The sequence below is a fragment of the Lagenorhynchus albirostris genome, chromosome 14 (assembly GCF_949774975.1).
Source record: "Lagenorhynchus albirostris chromosome 14, mLagAlb1.1, whole genome shotgun sequence".
NCBI lineage: Eukaryota > Metazoa > Chordata > Mammalia > Artiodactyla > Delphinidae > Lagenorhynchus > Lagenorhynchus albirostris.
In genome coordinates, this window is record NC_083108.1 from 14,584,709 (window position 1) to 14,607,308 (window position 22,600).

At 36.3% G+C, this 22,600-nt stretch overlaps 1 protein-coding gene across 1 annotated transcript in view; it reads right to left on the reverse strand.

Moving 5' to 3' along the window:
- Positions 1 to 541: 541 nt before the first annotated feature.
- LOC132504398 (glutamate decarboxylase 1-like) overlaps positions 542 to 22,600 on the reverse strand; it is a 48,870-nt gene continuing 26,811 nt past the window's right edge. Inside the window, 2 exon segments of the mRNA XM_060121763.1 lie at positions 542 to 973; positions 20,977 to 21,084. Coding sequence (XP_059977746.1) covers positions 542 to 973; positions 20,977 to 21,084 — 540 coding nt within the window.

Here is a 22,600-nt window from a genome sequence, read left to right on the forward strand (position 1 = left end):
CCCAACTAAGCAAAAATATAATGAAGCTTTGGAGATGAGCTGCAAGTGGTGAAGCAACTTCAAGTCAAATGGAAAATACATCTTGGGCTTCCCTGGTGGCGCAGTGGTTGGGAGTCCGCCTGCCGATGCAGGGGACACGGGTTCGTGCCCCGGTCTGGGAGGATCCCACATGCCACGGAGCGGCTGGGCCCGTGAGCCGTGGCCGCTGGGCCTGTGCGTCCAGAGCCTGTGCTCCGCAACGGGAGAGGCCACAACAGTGAGAGGCCTGCGTACCACCAAAAAAAAAAAAAAAAAAAAAAAGGAAAATACATCTCTTTGCTGCTATGTGATCAGCTTTTTCAATAATTAAATTTACATGAACTAAAAAAAAAATTAAATTAAAAGATTCCATTAAAAAATTTTTTTAATAAATAAATAATAAAAATGATATGTTTGCTAAACTCTGACTTTGATAATTTAATCTTTGACATCCTAATACAAAATTCGTATATGATTGCCTTGCCTTTTGCTGACATCTGCTGACACTTGCATACTTATTTGGCTATTTTGTTAAAAACGCCCTGGAAAGAAGACAGGTGTCCACTCTCAGGCCTGACAGTGTAACTGGTACTGTGCTTGCCCTCCAGCCAGTGGTAACTGTACAACTGGACAACAACATCTGAAGCAACAGTTCCCGGGCATCAAACAAAGGCAGTGCAAGGCCAGGATCCTTGAAAGAAGAGAACCAGGAACGACGTGGATCATCTCTCACCCCTTCTCCCTGGAGTACTTGCCTGCTGCAAGTACAGGATGAGGCGCCCCAGTGGACGGGTCTTGTTGGGCTGAGAAGACACAGCCGAAGCTCTCGAGTGCTGAAGCAGTGGGACCCATTCGTAGGGCAATGCCAGAGAAGAGGCTGCTGTTCAGAAGGAGGTTCAGGAAGCCTGAGCGTGGGTTCACCGTGGGTCTCCTGGGCTGGGTGATGAGTGAATAGCTGGAGATTCCGTGAAGCTTAGCAGAGGGCAACTGCCCTAGGGCTAACTGGTGAGGAGAGCTCTAGTCCAGGCAGAGTGAAGAGGCCTTGCTGAGTGCCCCGGGCATTCAGTGGAGACTCTAGAAAGACCAAGCCTTCAGACTAAGGACAAAGCTCCAAAATAAAGAACCAGTGCCCTAGGACTAAGCTAAAAACTGAAATAGATTTGCCATGATAAAGAATAAAACAAGCCTGACAAGATCAAGTATAACACCAGTAACCTAAGTGCCTGTCCAAACAAAACTCGGCACTCTTTCAATGAAGACGACAGTATCTAGTCTTCTTATGCCTCTAAGGACTTGAGGAATCCAAATTCACCTATGAGGATTTTGGTTTGGAATGAAAAATATTTGAACCAGAGCTGAGATCACTGTCTCAGTTAAAGTGATAGAATCTGAAAAACACTAAGAGCCCATGATCTGCTCACCCAATCATCCCACCCCTGGTGGGGCATCTCAGGTCTTAGGTAACCATCCGAGGGAAGCAGCCAGGGAGTGGTACATGCAAAATGCTTTGGCTTCGCTAGGCATGAGAGACAGCGATGATGTTCTGAGAGGCTCAGTAATGAAACGGGGAGGGAGAGTGTGGAGATTCTGTGTTGGAGAGGACACAAAGGTGTGAGTTGGGTTACAAAGTGGCAAATGTCACTGGAAAGATTATTCTGCATTCTCATTGCCTTTTTCCAAATACATGAATGGTGTGGGTATAATGAGTGAATGGTGGTGTCGTCCTCACCCTTTTTACTATTGTCTAGTTCTGCCCGGTGCCCAGTTGTAACTGACCAGGCTAAAGGACAACCTTGAGAATTGCCTGGAGGGCAGCAAGAGATCACTACTCTTGTTAAGAAAATGATTGAAGCAGGAGTATTGTTTCTACTAAATCCCCTCCTAACAGGCCTGTCTGATCAGCATGTAAAGCAGACACTCTAAGGTTAAGAGTATAGAGAATTATGTAAGGTGATGTCTTTGACTGCTCCTGCTGTATGGAATGTGGAAAGACTGAACAGGAGAGACAGACCAGCAGGGACCGTATGCCTTCACAGACATGGCTAAGGCCTTCTTTTCAAAGGAAAATTGGAGCCCAGCCAGTCTCACTTTGCATTCTTTTGGATGGAACCCAGTATACATTTACTGTTTTCCCACTGGGATATTTGATCGCGGGCATTTGTCATAATTAGATGAGGAAGGACTTGGAAATGATAAACATTAAGAGCCAGTTAATGCATTCATTGATGATATTATCATAATTGCCTCCTCGGAGGATTAAGCAGGAGGGGTTAGGAACTGTATCACCTACTTGACAAATACAGGCTGGCTGATAAATGCAGCTGAAATTCAAAACACATTGAAATTCCTGGGAATTACATGGGTTAGAGCAGCCAGGGACATTACCATCTGGTGGTTAAAGGCACACATCTATTCTAGTGGCTTTATTTTATAAACAAGAACACTGATCCTTAGAAAGTTAAGTTATAGAGATGATTAAAGGCTAAAAGGGACTAAAATTCCAGTTTTCTGACTTTCAGTTTACGTTTCTCAACCACACTAAAAATGATTTTTTCATTTGTTTAAATATGAAATATTTCAATCGTATAGAAGATTATTTAACGAATATCCATTCACCCATCATTCACATAAACAAACCTTAATATTGTTTTTTGTATTTGCTTAAGATGAAAGAAATGTGACTTGCCATCTTTTCTATGTACTGTGCAGCAGTGTTAATTACAGTCATCCTGCCATACATTACACCCCTAGTGCTTATAACTGGAAGTTTGTACATTGTACCACCTTCCTCCGATAGTTAACACTGCTGCATGATATATAGGAAAGTTATTAAGAGCGTAAATCCTGAGTTCTCATCAAAGGAGAAAATTTTTCTTCCTTTTCTTCGTTTTCTTTTTATTGTATCTATATGAGATGATGGATGTTAGCTGAACCTTCTGTGGTAATCATTTCACAGTGTATGTAAATCAAACCATCATGCTGTACACCTTAAAGAGGGATGTATGCCAATTATTTCTCAATATAACTGGGAAAAAAAGAAATGTAAATTTCCATGTTTTGTTGAAATGCTATTCTATTTCCTGTCTCAAGAAGGAAGTTATGCTTCCTGAAATTGGTGTGTATCTTGCTCACCCACATTGTTACTTTTCTGTCACGTTTATGAATTCTCACTTTCAGTTCCAGTCGTACAGTACGTTATTGATCTACTCCTCTGCCAGTACCCGTGTCTGAATTACTTGAGTTTTGCAGGAAGCTTTGATATTCTGTAAGGCAAGTTCTCCTTCCCAGTACTTATGCTTCACAATGACTTGGGTATTTGTGGTTCTTTATTCTGTTATAAGAAGTTTGAGATCAGGTTGTGAATTTTTGAAATAAACACAAAACACCTGCTGAGATTTGATCGAAATTGCTTTGAATGTAAAGATTAATTAAAAGAGTATTCTATTTTAAGATATTGAGTCTTCTTTTAGATGGGCATACACTGCTAAATATGATTTCTTTTTTAAAGTTATATTTATTTATTTAGTTTTGGCTGTGTTGGGTCTTCATTGCTGCGCGCGGGCTTTCTCTAGTTGCGGTGACCGGGGGCTACTCTTCGTTGCGGTGCACGGGCTTCTCATTGCGGTGGCTTCTCTTGTTGTGGAGCACAGTCTCTAGGCGTGTGGGCTTCAGTAGTTGTGGCACACGGGCTCAGTAGTTGTGGCTCTTGGGCTCTAGAGCGCAGGCTCAGTAGTTGTGGCACACAGGCTTAGTTGCTCCGTGGCATGTGGCCTCTTCCTGGACCAGGGATCGAACCCGTGTCCCCTGCCTTGGCAGGAGGATTCTTAACCACTGTGCCACCAGGGAAGTCCCTACTATGATTTGATGGTGTTTTATTTAGAATATACACCTCAGTGTTCACAAGTGTTTTGGTATAAAATGTAATTTTATTATACTATTCTGTTTTGGTCTTATTAAAAGTTAGAATACATATATAAAATGGATTGAGGGGTCTCTCTCTTTTCTTAGTCTGTGATAAAGTTGGTATTATCTGTTCCTTGAGGGTGTATAAAACCCATCTATAAAATTACCAAGACCTGTTGTATGTCTCTATTATAGGACAGCAAAGTTACTGAGTCAGTTCATTTAATGTTTTCATTTTCTTCTATTGTTCTACTTCTTCTTAAGAAAATTATGGTAGTATGTCCTTCAAAATTACTAGCATTAGTTTTTGCTTTGAATTTTATTATGATATTAAAAATCTCTATAGAATCTGTATTAAAAGCCCTGTTTCCTCTTAAGTGTTAACTTGTACTTCTATCTTTTTATTGATCATTTTGCCAAAGGTTTGTTTTACTTATTTAGAATATCTTGAGGATACATCATTTGACAAGAGAATTTCTTTTTTTTTAATATTATGCTTATATCAGCAACACAGAAGTCAAGAATTTTTGGAGGTCAAAATTTTTATATAAACATTTCTTTTATCAAAGGCCTGACATTATTAGAGGTTTGACCTTTAGATACAGACAGATGACATACCTTCCAGACTTCTCCAATTTAGATTTATTCTTTATACCTTGAAAATAGAAGGATGTTTTCCAACAAGCTCCTCTAACTGTATTTAGTTGAAATCAGAGACCGGATTAACTCTTCTTTTGTTGCATGCCTTATCTACCCAGAGGGAGAGAAAAACCAATCCTGAGACATCCTTACCTGGTGAATAAGTTATAGAGAAGAGGAAGAGTTGTTGCCACTTTCTTATTCTTTCCCTGCCCTTAAGAACATCAATCTCTTTTATTTTAAGTAGTTGGTTTTAAGTTGTCTCAGTTTAATTGATACACATTAGATTATACAGAAATAAAATAGGTCATCTATAATCCCTGTAACTGAACTAGAAGTCATTTACATCAGACCTTTAAGTATCCTTAAAATAATTTTTTTTACTTATATTCTGTAGTTTTACAAATTGCATGATTCTTTTTTATTTGGGGAGAGATGTGATTAAAATAAATTCAGCTACTTCCATTCCAGAATGAATAATTGCTTCTCTCCATATCAAAAGGCCTTGTTCAACAATCTCATGTTTTTCTACTTAGAATATCTATCCAAATAACATATATCATACTATTAATATATTAAATGCTCAGATAATGAGCTCTTTGGGTCAATTGTATATTTTATTTCGGCTCAAAGTAAATATATGATCTTTCATCAAATGTTGTGGTAGAGCAAAACATTGTGTACAATAAATGTGAACATTCATTCTTTCAAAAAACTAGCCAATTTATTGATGGCTGTTCAGGGGATAGAACTCAGTGAGGTCAGACTTTTCTATTTTAACTTTACTGGCTGATAAGCCAGTGATTCAACTGTAACTTTTTTTCAGAATCACTGGGGATACTTTAAAAAAATATTCTGATCACAATCTCAGAAATTCTGATTTAATTTGTCTGGGCAGGTCCATGCATTTGTATTTTTTTCAAAAGATCCCTTGGAGACCCACTGAAATGGGCCAACATATGGGGTCATGACCCAGAGTTTAAGAACTACTAGACAAAACAAGCTTCAAACACCCAAAGCACTGAGTTCCAGCCAAGTGATCTTTCTCTAGTAGAACACTGTAGAAGACTGCTTAATGACTGAGAAGAATGCCATTAAGACCTTGGCAAGATAATGTGTGAATAGTAATTGAATAATGTCACTGTGTTTTTAAAATCTGCTTTTGCTTCCTCATGATACGCCCACCTAAAACCTTGAGATTCAGGATACTAATGACCTGCTTAGGGCCATATATAATAACGAAACAATTAACTTTTGTTTTATGTAATTGCTCCTGATTTTATGTCATTTTTATGTGTGTGTGGTTTATGTGGTATATGCTCTTTGTATTAAATTATTCAGTACCATTTCCCTCTCAGTACCATTTCTCTACTGTAAACAGGGAATGAGAAATGACACCTGTTATAACATAGATTACAACAGTTCTAAATTCCCTCATCCTATAGCTATCAAAACCTTGAAGCATTACATTTGTAGAGCTAAGTGCATGACACTCATTGATATACTAGGCATCACTGCACACCCATTATTTGCCAGGAATAGAATCATCCCTGGCCCAGAAGAGGTTACTGTCCAGCAAGAGAGCCAGTTTGCCAAGCATGTCATTGCAACTAATGTACTATCCAAGTCAGTAAACACACGTTAATTGTATTGTTGACACTCATGTCACTGGCCCTGGTTACAAAATGGTAGTCCCATAAGTAGTCCCTATCCTTGTAGAGATAATTGTCTAACTGAATATAAGTATCTATTATTGAAGGAGGCATTATTAGTTCAGAAATAATTTCCCTAGAGTGGGGATATATATGTAAAGACAGAGTTAAGATTTATAACTCAGTTGATTGTGTCCACAGGCCAGTTGGGCAAGAACTTTCTCTTCTGTAGATGAACAAGCAACAGGAAAACCAGCAAACTGGTAATAAGTGTATATTGGGCACAACAGTAGAGTTGTCAGTGGACAATGTTGTGGAAATATATGTAGGTGGGAGAAGCAATAGCCTATGAGGACCACTGGATCAAGAGAAAACAGTTTACCAGGGTTTGATATAAAAATTGATGGGATGGTTCAGAAGACAGCTTGTACAAAAAGAAAACTCAGATTGAATCTATGGAGCAATGTGCTGCACTGTCATCTTTTATCAGCCACATCATCCTATCAAACATATAATTGAGTTTCTAAAGAGCCATAGTTAATAGTTTCTCTATCTCCACATCTCTGTTGTCATGGCAACAAATGTGGAAGACCCACTGAGTGATCAGTCCCCTGAAATGAAGGAAAGTCTGATATGAACTTCTCTATTTTCCTTTGCTTGAGAAGAACCAGACAGAAGCCCATTAAATGGGATCCTATTAAATACTGACTTCTCCCAAATTTCTGTGACTCACTCTTATTTTCAGACTTCAGATCATCTGTCAAAGTAGATGTTCAGATTTTCTGCCAAGGTAGAATTTTTTCATGTGGCTCTAGTTGTAAAATATAGGCTCTTTTAATTATATTTGTAAAATCTTTCTCTCCTTGATTTATGTCTCATGAACGTATTCAAGTCAATTATTTGTCTCCATATATCTTATCATTAGTGATTCTACTATGAAGGAATACCTATCAATAGATCATTGCAAATTTCATTTTTTAGCAATAGACGCAATTATAGACATCTTTGCCCCAAACACAATGGAAACGGCACCTAAAATCGATATTACTTCCTGGATGAATCCATCATGAACTTTTGGATTCTAACATTTTTTTGCACTATGAAATTTCTGCCAACGGAACGAAGTAAAAATAAAGTCCATCCACGTTATAAGCTACAACAATTAATACATTTGGTAAAACGATTATAACAAACATGGTGAATCCCCAAATTTTAGTAGTATAGTAACAGGATAATATTTTGAAATATTTTGAAAATATTTCGAAATATTTACTGGTGCATGGTATTTTGTAACTCCTACTTGTCTCAAATCAGCTCTCTAACCATTGAATCAAATCATTGTATTACTTCAGAGGAAGTGCAACTGAGAACAAAGTAATCATTACTTTGCTTTAATTTTCCAAATTGTTGTGTTTTATTTTAGAAATTACAAACAGTAAAACTTACTTTTTGTGGTGTACAGTTCTGTGGGTTTTCACAAAGGCATAGAGTAACATATCCACCACTACAGTCATGACACAAAATAGTTCCATCACCTCCCAAATCCCTTACCCTTTTATAGACAATCCCTCCCCCTGACTTGCAGCCCCTGGGAATCACTCATCTGATCTGTCTCCAGTAATTTTGCCTTTTCCTACAATCCGTGCATAATTTCTTTCACTTATCAGAATGCATTTGAGAGTCATCTATGTTGTTACGGGAGTCAAAATTTTATCCTTCTTACTGAGAGTATACAGTGGAATATATGCCACAGTTGGTTTATCCATTTACTGGCTGAAGGACATTTAGGTTGTATCTTGCTTTCGGTGATAAGAAATAAAGCTACTATAAACAAACATTTGCATGCAGGACTTATACAAACATGAGTTTCTATTCCTCTTAGACAAATAACTAGAAGTGGAATTTGCTGGGATTTATAGGAAGTCTATCTCTAACTTTATAAGAAAAGGTCAAATTGTTTTCTGCTATGGCGGCACTGCTTTGCATTCCCACCACCAAGGTAGGAGAGTTAGAGCTGGTCTACATACTTGCCAGCAATTGGTATTGCCAAATTTTTTTTCTTCATTCTAATAAGTATGCAGTGATATCTCATTGTGGTTTTAACGGGGATTTTACTAATGAATAATTACGTTGAGCATATTTTCATGCACTTATTTGCCATCCACATATCTTCTTTGATGAAGTGCCTGTTCAGTTCTTTTGCTTATTCTTTAATATCAGGTTGTTTCTTTTCTTATGGCTGAGTTTTGAGAGTTCTAATATAATCTGCAAACAAGCCTTTTGTCAGAAACATGATTTTCTCCCAGTTTATAGCTTGTCTTCTCTTTCTTTTAACTGTTTTCATGGACCTAAAGTTTTTAGTTTTGATAAAGCTCCAATTTTTCTTTTATGAATTTTGCTAAAAACTTTTTGACTGACCCAACAAGTTTTTTCTTCTATATTTTCTATGGGTGAGCTGTGAGCTATGGGTCAAGATTTGTGTGTGTGTGTGACACCACTTACTTAAAAGATATCATTTCTCAATCAGTTTATCTTTGGATCTTTGTCAAAAATCGATTTCCCATATTTATGTGGGTTTATTTCTGTATTGTCTGTTCTATTCCAATAATCTATGTATATCCTTTCACCAATACCACACTGTCTTGATTACTGTAGTTTTATACTAGGTCTTGTAATTGGGTTGCATGAGATCAGTCAAGATACTTTTGATTGGCAATAATTATGCACTTCAGAGAAGCCTGGGAGACTCAGGGTACAGAATTTACAGTACTGACCCAAAAGTCTGCAATAAAGTGTGTTTCTGTTCTTAGGAAACAGAAACAACTTAAATTTCTCTGATTTTCATAACAAGTTCTAAATGTCACAAATAAGTAGTAACATTTGGCCAGGTCTCACAAAACTATCTTTACTTGCATGTGATCTCATTTGGTATGTGCATTATTGTGAGGACTTGTGAATGTATAAATCAATCACCAAATAATCCAGCTCCTTTTGGTCCCTAACATATACCAGGTCCTAGACTGACCCCTGCCTCACAATATTCAATTAAGAAAGTCTCTACCTTTAATGGCCTTGGAGTTAGGGGGTGAAAGGTAAGCATAAAAATTAGAGCAACATGATGCAAAACTGCTCTTCTAACTTAAGGGGAAAAAACCCACAGAAATGTTCTTTGCTTTAAAAGTCAAGGTAAAAGTAGAAACCAAATTTAATAAAGCTGTAAAACCACTCTATATAGTTGGCATTTTCATATTTTTGTCATCTTACTTCCTGGAGGCATTTAACTTTTCAATACAGTCATTGTAACAAAAATGCAGCACTGTTGAATGATCATAATAAATCATCTGTTCAAAGGAAAAATTTTAATTTATAACACCGTTAACGAACGCATTTGCTGTAATTATACGTGGATCGATCCATAGCATTTGAGAGGGGCTGAGTAATGTTCATTTTCAGAGTTATCCATAAATCACTGAAATGAAGTGCATACACTAAAGTTAAATTGTTGAACGAAGTTGTACTTTTAATTATGCCGATTATTCCCTGAGCTATGTGATCTGGGCAAAGGGAATTAACTGAAACTATGAATTATGTCATACCTCTAGCTCTTGGCTAAATCAGAGATAATTTGCATATGTATGGCTTCACTTCTATTTCTATTTACGTTGAAATGATTTGACAAGTGGAAATGGGGAGCTGATACTTAGAAATACTGTGTTTACTACCTGTGGAAAATTAAATGCCATAAAATATTCCCAAGGGACCACAGTGATCAGATCCTCTCAGACGGGGCTGCAGAGTTGCCGAGAGAAAATCTGAAATCATGGGTCAGCTCCAAGTACTAGTTCCAAATGTATGCGAGGTCTCTGTAGCCAAGATTATTTGGTCTGCCTGGGAAACCTCAGCAAACATAACATTTATCGTTTTGATCCAAATGTGTTGCTTGCTGTCTCAAAAATTTCCGACTCTCATAAATTTCTCTCTATATCTCTTTATATTGGTAAACATGGAGAGTAGGAGCCACAGAAATAACCTTTATCCTTGCTGTATTTCAGCCTGGTAGACACTGAGCTCCAGGCGCATGCTATATATAGGACACAGACAGGAAAACTGACCGACCGTGGATCAGGGATAATTCATGGATAAAATTTATATAAAACTTCTTTTCCTGATAAAGGTATGACTCTTCCTTCTAGATTAATGTTACATTTTCTGATAAAGTCTGGTCATTTTATCAGAAAGGTGGTGTTCTTTGCACTTAGGAAATAAAATTATGAAACCAGAGTATAATTGAAAAATGTTTCAATTTTTTTCATTATGTCAAATTATTTGAAATACTTTTTACTTAAGTAATAGATTCATAATCTTTATATCATTCTTCTTTAAATAGTTTCAGATCATACCTTTCTTGTTACTGCCCCCATAAACATCTACACACACTTTAGGCGCAACTATTGTCTATTTGTTCTGTGTTGTGCCTCTGACACAAGCCTTTGCACATGGAAAGGCAGAAGGACAAACTAGAAAGAAATTGAGTTTTGAACGCTGAGTTCAGAAACTTATCTCAAACCAACAATTTTAAAACTTGTGTTTGTAGTATTAATAATATTAGCATGTATCTAGGGTCTATATTTAAGACTTCAGGCACTGTTTAAAGAACTTAATATAAACAAACTAATTCATTTACCTGTGAGGAATTCTTATTATTTATTATAGAGATGGGGAAAGTGACTACAGGAAGACCAGGGAACTTGCTAGTAAGGGGCAGTTTGCCTGGTTCCAGCATCTGTGCTCTTTAAGCTGTTTGTCATGCTTTTTATTTTCACAGTTTGTGACTATGCCTTCTTTAGAAAACAGAATCAGCTAAAATAAAATACGCCAAAGTGATTTTAAGCTAGAAAATGGCTATCAAAAATTAGATTATTACTAGCTAGTATCTCATTTTCAACAAATGCTTTCATAGGATTTTCATAGTGCAGTTTACCAGTGATTTAAACTTAGGAGGTTATAGAACCCAATTAGACTATTTGTAATCAAAGTAAAAGTAGCAAAAATATTCATAGCCTTTCAAGGACCATAGGCTCATAAAGTACTGCTAGAATTTATTAACCAAAGCTATTTTAATTATTTTATAATTTAAAACATGGTAAGGTTTGCAACTAGATGTACCAAAGATGCTTCTTTAAGAAATTTTAAAGTTATTCTTAACAGGATATTTCAGAGTATTGAGAGGAATCTTGGAGATGGTAAGACTGTTTGAATATCCAACGAACTGTAGAATTGAAGGCACAACAGTGTTTGTTTTGTTTTGTTTTTTGTTTTTCATTTTTATTTATGGCTGTGTTGGGTCTTCATTGTTGCACACGGGCTTTCTCTAGTTGCGGCGAGCGGGGGCTACCCTTCGTTGTGGTGTGCGGGCTTCTCATTGCGGTGGCTTCTCTTGTTGCGGAGCACAGGCTCTAGGTGTGCGGGCTTCAGTAGTTGTGGCACGTGGGCTCAGTAGTTGTGGCTTACGGGCTCTAGAGCGCAGGCTCAGTAGTTGTGGTGCACGGGCTTAGGGGCTCTGTGGCATGTGGGATTTTCCCGGACCAGGGCTCGAACCCACGTCCCCTGCATTGGCAGGTAGATTCTTAACCACTGCGCCACCAGGGAAGTCCCACGACAGTGTTCTTTATAAATGGCTCATTAGTTTGAGAGGATGCTGGTATGGTTTAGTGGGATATCTATTATTCCTATAGATAGCTTAAATAACGTATCAGCATAGCCACTATCATCACTTTATCAAGAAAGTGTCTTGCAAAGTTGTTTTTTTTATTTTTTCTATGTGAAAAGACATTCTGTGTAGGAGTGAAGATCAGAAAGATTTAATGCCCATTCATTCTTATATTTGTGAAAGGAAAACTATAATGGGGACCTAGACATAAGAAATCTCACAAGAGATGGGAAAAATTCCAATATTCTTGTAAAAATATTTATTGAATTTTTACCCACATTCCATGGGGGGGTTAGATTAGGAAAAAAAACAGGTATATTTAGATGGACAATTTAGATGGAAAGGGTTGGATACCGTTCGAAATATAGCAAACAAAGGTGACAGTGGGGCATAGCCTCTGGGTGGAGCCAGTATTCCTCATCTCTTGGTGAAGGCTGGGCAAGCAGCCCAGGGGAAGAGCAAGGGGCTGATTGGGCAGAATAAACATTAAAAGTTGTGTCCTAGATGGAGGACTAATGTGAAAGCCAGACATTAGAGGGAAAACAAAACAAAACAAACAAGCAAAAAAAAAGCCTGACTCTTCATTCAAAAGTAATTACGGGACCAACTGAGCTCAAATGCCAAACAAAAAACTGAAGACCCCAAGAATATAAAGCAATTATGATTCAGCAAAAGAGAGACTGTTTAGAGTCAATCCTGTGCCACTGTGACTTTTCTCCATTCCAGACCCACTTCTATAGGGCTGCACTGGAAACAGTGAAGGAATTAACTTAGACCAGGGTCTTCAAGCATTTCTTCTCAGTCTCCTGGGTCAGATAATCATTGAGCTAATACAAAGGATCTGAATTGTCAAATCAGACTCAGAGATCTTGTTCAGTATGAAGATTTACTAAGAATTTCTAGGATACAAGTAATTGCGAAGCACAAAGTAGAGAGAGGCATGGGATTGTCAAAGAGTTGCCCAGGTCCTTTCTTGCTGGTTCAGACTACATTAGCATATGAAGTCTCTAGGTAATGTATGATGCTACATTAATTACATGGAAGGGAGCTTTTTCAGTCATGAAACATCTCTACTTTATATTCAGGTAGTTATATAACTCGTGTGATATTTTCCAGAGAGCTAAGCCCTGTAAATGCATACATTTCATCTTGTTTTCTATACGCAAGTTAAATAAGACAATGACATTGTGCTAATATGCGTCTCCCTTTTGGATTCTTGAGCTACTGGGATCTAAGCTGTCTCTCAAACTAGAAACTTCAGGCTCTGTGGACTTTTATCTACTCAATGCACGTTGGCAAATTTACTGCCGAAACTTAATTCCCTATTACCTTGCACTGCTAAATTCTTATCTCTTCTTGGATTATTGCAATGGCCTCTAAGGCCTGCTCTTCCTCCAATCAGTCCTTGAAACTACCATCAAAATCAATGTCTTTTCCCCCCTCATCAATACAAGATTTATTTTATTACCCCCATTGCATTCACTTTAGTTGTTTTCACAATGTCAAAATGCTAAATTTAAGGACCTGTAATTCTCTAGCTACTTGAAGCAGACTCCGTAATTTTATACTCTACTCCAGCAATATCAAACTGTTTATTTAAAGTATTTTTGATTCTCCACATAACTCTGATTATCATTGCTCCGCGTTATCTGCCTGGGAAGAATCTAAATATTTCAGAACCCCTTTTGGATGTTGTTGTATGTTTCAAGTGTCCTCTATATGTTATGCACAATTCTATACTAGCACTTTGAATTGAAAATAAAATTTAAAAACACATTATTTTCACTTTTTGGTCTACCCTGTTCTACCCTAAGTTCAGGAGACACAGTCTCTCTGGAAGTCATCTCTGTTGGTTAAACCAGTGCTATTTATTATATGTCATATATTTGGGAAAAGTTCAAAAGAAAAAGATAAAGTTAGTAATATCCCTTTAAGAATTTTATGTTAAACTAAGTCTCTTAACAGCAAGAAAGGAGCCCATTTTATAGAATTCCTGTAAGTTATGGAAAGAAAACTCACACATTATTTCATGTAATACAAGGTTTGTGTCAGAACCTTGGTTGAGAGAACACAGCAAAGGGAACAGTGTTCTGTGGCTAAAATAATTTTGACTGGCCATGAAATAAAAAATAATCCAAGTTCAAGGGTGGGGGGATGACACAGGTTAATGAGTATTATCCTTTCTTTAATTTAAATGTTACAATTTTTCAACAATGTGTAAAACAGGTATCCAAATAATTGAAAATGCTGTATACCTCAAAATAGAACAATTCTTATTAGGTTCCTTGTTATTAACAAGACACTGCTGAATAAAGCAGACTGTAGATTTCTCAAAACTCTACAACATATACTTGCTTAATTCACAGACCTGATATTGGAAGAAAGCACTGTTTTAACTAATTTATATAACCTATGCAATATATACTAAAGTATTCTTATGATTTAGTATATTCTTATTTCAAAGTGTTGATTAAGAAATAAAACCAATACCTAAAATTGTAGCTATCGGGACAAAGAAACTTGAGGCATATTTTTTGAAAAGGAAATGTTTAATCTGTGTGTGATAAACTTTATGTAATGATAAGCAGTTATGAATAATGCATAGGGAAGAAACAGATTTATGTTTCTAAGTCTGACAAACCAGATCGCATTTGGAACAAACCCTCCCGTATAGAGCAGTAATTCTTATTAAAGGATACGTTGCACTAAGATAATTAAACTGCTCTTCCCTGTATTTCACAAAGACACAAACTATCAAAGTCTGTAGCATAATCAATTTTATGTTTCCTCTGAGAAAAACTTTGGACATGAAATGTCTTAGTTATATGGCAGAAGAACAATTGAAAAGAATCTCTATCCCAATTCATGTGTCTTTATTTCTAAAATATAAAAGTTTTCAGACATTTAACTTGAATGGATGCAACAGAGCTTGAAAAACAGAAGGGTACAATCTCCTCTGTAATGAAGAACCATGACAATATCTGACTGCACCCTGAATGATTAATAAAGATAAAACCAATGTTATGGAATTTCATTTTTACCTAGTCTAGCTACTGGGTTGGCCAAGAAGTTCGTTGAGTTTTTTTTCCATAAAATGGCTCTAGTAGTGCTTAGTTGTCTTCAACTTCATTCAAAACAATTTTGTTAGATTGTATTGTGACAGGTGTCGTATCAGTGTGCATTTTTAAAAAAACATCAAAATTGGTGAATTTTTGTGTAGCCATTTTAATATTGAATATAGAAGAGAAAAAGCAACATTTTCAGCATATTATGCTTTATTATTTCAAGAAAGGTAAAAACACAACCGAAACACAAAAGATTTGTTTAGTGTATGGAGAAGGTGCTGTGATGGATCAAATGTGTCAAAAGTGGTTTGTGAATTTTCGTGCTGGAGATTTTAATATTTTAAATCTCTGGCTTTATTTGACATAATAAAAAATTAATTATGCAAAACTAACGATTATGCACTGAGCCTATACACAGCCAAGACTACAGAGCTCTTATTGGGTCTGCCTTTCTGTTTGTCTATTGGTGGGAAATAATTGTTAATGGGCTACAAAGAAGGAGTTATATATATACTATATTAAATCCTTTTCCTCTCTGTATTTTTCTCTAAATTCAATTCTATATTTCCATTTATTTTTCTCATGATGTAATAATTTTTAAGGTCTCAGCTCTCTTTGAAGTTACAAAATTATTTGATTTTTTCCTATATTGAGAAAATAACTTTCAATTTTTTTCAGCTTTATTGTATTATAATTGACAATTAAAATTGTGATATTTAAAGCGTGCATAATGATGATTTGATATATGTACACGTTATGAAAGAATAAAACTAACACATACAGAGTGATTCAAAGTTTTAAAAAATATGTAACACAATTACTTTATTTTATTCTAACAACATCCCTGCAGTATAGGCACAATTATTATTCCTATTTCAGAGAAGAGGAAAGAGATCTGCATAGCTCAAGTGATTTGACAAATGGCTCGACTGGTAGTAGTGTATGTGAATTGCATCAAGGCATTTAGCAGGTTCTTTGTCATACACACTTGAGAGAAAACCTGGCTAGCGTCAAATTTGGGTTTTATTACTTAGCAGCAGCATGCTGTTAGACACATTATTTAAATTCTTTAAATCTTCATCTTCTCATTCATGAAATGGGGATAATAAATCACTTTAAATCGTAATATTGAGAGAAATAAATGAAACCATGCAAGTTAAGATTCTTAGCATACCGTAAGTGCTCAATGTTAACTCTATTATCTCAAAAAAGGAGCTGAAAAATACTAATTTTATCATCACTGTGGAGCTACCTGATTCCATTTTGTGAACTATGGCCAATATACTTTTGGAGAACTATAAAACGATGCCACTGTTGTTGACCTTTAGAGACATTAAAAATGGCACTGCAGAAAAAAATGAATTAAATCATTGCATAGAAACTTGGTAGAAGCCACAGTTCCTTCTAAATAAAAATGCAGAGATCAAAAGGCAAATATGTCAGCCCTTGTCATTCTCTTCCCTGACTCTCTGCTCCAAAATACAGAACGTTTTGTTCATCTGATTTATTGAAATAGAGAAACATCATAAGTATTATTTTATTTTTTACAGAAACAGAACACTACCATATGTTACTGAAAATGATTTCACCTCGGGAAGGCTTTATGCAACTAACTCAAGCATGTAAATATATGTTAACTTACCAAATGTTCACAATGGAACTTCTTTCTTTACAAGAGGTAGGATTTTTGTCTTTCTTATTTACTGACGTATTCTAACACACCAAGAAAAGTCCCTGACAGTTAATGGATTTTCAATAATCTTTCATTGAATTAATGAAAACAACAAATACATAAACAAAATTGAATCTATTATCTATCTATCAGTCTTCAGTGACCCACTGTTCTTTATTCATCTTGTGTAACATAGGATAAAAGAGAATCAAACGTTCTGAAGAAAGAATATCATTTATAATATTCCTTTCTTATTATCTTCAGCAGTAAATCTTTAAAGTTGGTGTTTAGTTTTGGTATTCAAAATCATATTGCAGTATCATAAATCTTTCCCAAGTCTTTCAGTTTCATCAGTAACATAGTCAACATCAGTTTATCTTGTGGCAGGATTAGAAAAGACCATTCGAAAAAAATTTACTTTGTCCCCATAAGGCTGGTAGTTTAGCAGGGCTGTGCCTTCCTCTATCATTTGTGCTTTAATCTTTGGAGCAATCTGTGTATAAATGCAACTATCATTAAAAGGAAATTTTACAAGTAAATACTGTTCCACATCCTAGATGGCTACATAACTATCATTAGCTTGAAGTAAATTGCAGGCAGTTTAAAACTGTCAGGGATAATTTTTAAGAAGCAGCTTAGTACAGAGAAAAGGCAGCACGTTCTATATTCATACTGTAGCTCTTGTTACTCCATGATTCACGATTACCAAACTCACAAAATAATGCAAGTGTGCTAGAATACATTAAAGAAGGTTGTGTGACATTTTATTTATATGGCAATTCAAGTAGAAGTATCTGGGAGAGGTAAAATGAAATAGAAAATGGAAAAGCAGTAGTATCTTTTGGTATTCTAACTTCCGCTCTTTGAATCATTACAATACATCTTGAGTTTTTCTACAAGGTCACTGTTTTGCAGCAAAACATAGTTTCTTTGTAAATTTTACAGAGACAAATTCTATCTGTTTAATTGTCTTGCACAGCTCCTAAAACAATACCATGCACGTGACATTAGATCACATTACGCCCTTGGGTTATTATTATAAGACAAAGTGGTACTGAGACTCGGAAAGGAAGAGGAGGGCATTCTATAACTATTGAATGTGTTCCTCTTCTCAAAACTTCTACTCCTGCACAGTTTATCTTTAAAATGCTACAGATGCTCTCCATTACTTAACTTTCCCATAAGTTTTTATATATGGCAGGGCATATACATACATATATATATATATATATATATATTTGCTTATATAGTCATTATATGGTCAGACATTTCATTTAATGTCCTTCTTTAATATTTTAATTAATCAACATGACCATAAAATAAAAGGTATTAGTTATTGCCTGCAATATTATTAAAAACTGCTTTATATTTCCCCTTTGCCCTCCATCCAGGAGCATGCGCAGATCTCTGAGAGGGACGGCTCTCTGGTGAGTGAGTGTGTGTATCTCCAGGAAATAGCTCGCTCTCTGTAAACGTGTACTCCGCTAACTCTCAGCTGGTAGTAATTACCCTAGTAAAAGGTAACACTTACATATTAAGAAAAAAAATTAAGAGCTTCACTCAATACTTGCCTCAAACCACAAAATATTTAAACAAGGGGTATTATCAAAAAGCAAAACAAAACCAAAAAAATTCTCTATTTTCTCTTAAGACTTATAAGCCCAGTGAAATTTTCTGATGACATAAAAAGTTGATGCCCTTAAACACTGATATCAGATAGTTTATGTTCAACTTCTCCTAGGGCGGATCACATTGCCTAAGATAAGTAGTTGTGATGTTGGTCAACTCAGAAGTGGTGGTGATACTATTATAAAATGTATGTATATAATGCATGCTTAAGATAGGTTAAAAACTTACAGTAAATGTATAGCTAAATAACATGTAATAGTGGCAATTCTCTTTAATATACATTCTTAGGGTAAAGATTAAATCTTCTCATTGCTATGACATTTATTTGGATTTTTTTCAGTATTGATCACTGATCTGTAATAAAATCTCTCCTAGATTCTTGCTCAGATGACCTTATGATAAATATTTCAAATGTGATAATTCTTCTCCAAGTACATCTTCTATTGCTCATAAAAATTGTAATTATTTCTATTCTTATCTTCTCCCCAATAAGCCTTCTAGCTTAGAACTCAGATTCTGTCTTATTCATTTTATACCTCTAAATCCTCTGGAACATATGGCAAGCATTAACTGATGAATGAATTAACCAAAGGGTAAAAAACTCAGTAGATTGAATATTAGCATTCAAAAATTATTTTTCAATTATATAAAGGATGACTAGATTAATTTGCAAAATGACTGGTGGGTTGAGATTTCGCTTGGTTCCATACAAATATTTTTTAAAAATGGCTTAAGACCACATTACCGCCTTCCACTAACCAATCAAACTAACCCAGACACATTATTTAAAAGGCAATATTAAAATGATAAATACCACACCATACACACAAACTTACCTTTTGCAGTTCTTGATCTCTTCCAAACTTTTTGGGATATGTTTAAGTCCAGAAGCAGACATTGGTGAACTCAGGCTAAATCAAATATTAAAATTTTAGGGCTTCCCTGGTGGCGCAGTGGTTGAGAGTCCACCTGCCGATGCAGGGGACACGGGTTCGTGCCCCAGTCCGGGAAGATCCCACATGCCACGGAGTGGCTAGGCCCGTGAGCCATGGCCGCTGAGCCTGAGCGTCCGGAGCCTGTGCTCCGCAACAGGAGAGGCCACAACAGTGAGAGGCCCGCGTACCGCAAAAAAAAAAAAAAAAAAAAAAAAAAAAAATTAAAATTTTACAAGTATTCTTAAAGTTTTACCTAATTCTTTAGTAATTTTATAAGTATCCTTAAAGCCCTACCTAATTCCTTAATTATCCCAGAAGTATTTAATTTAATTTAACTTTTAATATATTTTAAAATAGTTTTTGAGGATCTAATACATGTATCAGGCACCAAATACAGAGATAAAGGAAATGGTGTCCTCACAGAGTGCCCAGTCTTCAGCCATCCATCCCATGCCCATTCCTCAAAATATATTAACTATTTCAATGGCAGTGCCAATTTTATATTTGAGTAAGGTCATTCAGGACAATCAATTAGGAGAGAGAACAATTGAGGGGAGGAGAATATTAGTTAATAGAATGTTATAGTAATTCAGGAGAGAATGGAGAGGACTTCACTGAAGCAGTGGCCACGGGTACAGATAGAAGAGTTTAAATTTCCCAAATCTTCAAAAGATAGAATTGATCTTTGCTAGGTCTTCAAGATGAATTCAAGGTTCTGGCTTCAGTGACTAGATGTCTTTTATATAGATAAAGGGGTATAAGAGAACTTTACTTAAATCAACTTATGAAAGCTCATTTCAGAGAGGCAGATAAATGATCAGACAATGTACAGTATTAAAAACAAACAGATTTCTTTACTTCTAGTTTCCACTTAAGACTGAGCGAGACTAACCAAAAATAGAAATAATACAATCAGAGGGAGACAATGTAGAAAAAAGACCAAGCACCTTTGTTTCCTAATAGTTACTCTTACTAGCATGACTTAAAGCATGCCATTGGGTTGGCTGACTGGGCCTTGCAGAGGAAGATGGACAGAATACTAGCAAAACTCTCCATTTTTTCATTAATATCTACTTAGCACTTTAATAATGATTAACCAAGGATTATCATATAATTTAAAGCCCACTTTTTCTTATGTCATCTACTATCCAGAAACCCAACTGCATTCTCTAACATACAAGAAAAAAACTAGGAACAATTAAATTACTCTTAATTCAGTGCCATCAAAATCAGAAAAGCAATTATAACCAGAGTTTCATCTCAAAAATTTAAAAATTGAGTATAATCATCAAATTAATGTTTTGGACCCTCGGCCTGTAAGAAAGAGAACTCAAATGGAAAAGTTTTTAAAACCGAAATGTTTTGCATTTAGATAAAATATTTAAAATAATTTTTACATACAACTTTTAAATTATCTCAAAGTATTGGATAGGTAACATATTCAAGTAAAAAAAATACTCAGCAAAGGGCTTCCCTGGTGGCGCAGTGGTTGAGAGTCCGCCTGCCGACGCAGGGGACACGGGTTCGTGCCCCAGTCTGGGAAGATCCCACATGCCGCGGAGCGGCTGGGCCCGTGAGCCATGGCCGCTGAGCCTGCGCGTCTGGAGCCTGTGCTCTGCAACGGGAGAGGCCACAGCAGTGAGCGGCCCGTGTACCGCAAAAAAAAAAAAAAAAAAAAAAAAAAACTCAGCAAAGAAAGTATAGATACTTTAAACTCACTCTCACAAAAAAAGCCCACTAATAGAGTCCTTACCTTTGCATCAAATACTAGCTTAAAGTTATCTTTTCTCTTTAAAACTTTATAAAAGTATTTTGCAAGTTCCATATATCTGTTGATCTGTGCCTCAAAGCCATAGGTTCCCTGTAGTTAAAAAAAATCAAAAGCTTCGTTCAAGTAAGTACCTTTAAATTACACTGAAGAAGTTCCTGAAATGTATTAAATTTATTTAAATGTACTTATTTAAATAAATGTGATTATTATCTTACTAACAGTAGGTATTATATATTCTCACTGCATTCTTACTTCTATCCCCTCAACCTGCTTTTACTCCCTACTGTCTGTGGAACTTGAGGCAAGTTACTCAGCCTTTCTAAGTTTGGTTGCCTAGATCTACAAATGTTTGATAAATATTTTGACATGAATTTTTTATCTGTCTAGTATGCAGAGCAAATTTTTAAAATAAGAAATATGACAAATAAAGCCCTTGGCATACTGGCTGGCATAGTGCATCTTAAAATTGACAATTGTTGAGCTTCAGCAGTATATCAGGTATGTAGTTTAGTGCTTTGTACTCTTAGTTTAATTTACTCTTAGAAGAATCCTATAAAGTGGATAATGGAGGCACAGAAAAATCGACCAATCTGTCTCCACTCACCGTCTTTCCCTTGGTGATTTCCACTTGTCTCATGGCTCTAAGCAGTATATACAGGTTGATGACTCTCCCACTTTCATTTCCATCTGATACCTCATCTCTGAACCTCAGTCTCCTGCTTCACATAACTAATAAACATCTCAAAATCAATGTCCAAAAGTGAACTCCTGACCTGTCTGCACCAACTTGTTTCTCCCAGTCTTCCCAATCTCAGTAATACATCAATTTTATCCTTTAGTTGCTAAGGCCCAAAACATCAAAGTTTTCTTATCCTTGACCCTCTTCTTTTTCTCACTCCCCACATCTAATATTTTGGAAAATTCCACAGGATTTTTCTTTAAAACGTAATTAGAATCTAATATATCTTAACCTATTCACTGCCACTATGCTGGCCCAATCACTGTCCACTGCATTACTGAAATTGCTTCCTAACTGGTCTCTTTGCTTCTGTCCATACGTTCCATGTATGTCCATGCTGAGGGTATGTGTTCATAGTTACTCTAGGCTTGTGTAGTGTAGAGCCTTGACAACCATATGAGGTGGTACTTCAGTGTCTTCTCAACACTTAAGCCTTTGTGATCAGAGCTGGCGTCATGAGCACACAACCTGTGCAGTCACACAGGGCCCACATTCAGAAGGGCTTCAGGCTTAACGTAATGCTCTGCTGTCGCTGTCCTGAAATTCTTTGGACTTGTGTTTTGAAAGTGAAGTCCAGTGGGACAATGGATTATGCCTATGAGCTAAGGAGATACAGGCAACATGTATGTCTGCCACTCCTTGCCTCCCCAGGCACACATAGCCTTTGCATTGCACAATGAGCATGGACTTCCACTGGTCCTACCATATGTGGCAACTCAGTGACAATGCAAATAGCACGAGGTAAGGATGCTACACCTACAACTAAGTAAGCGGGGATGCTCGGAGCCCCCAAGAGGCTACACTTTCTGTTTAAATCAGAACTTGTTTTCAACAGAGATCGAAGGCAATGGAGTTCTAAGAAAGAGT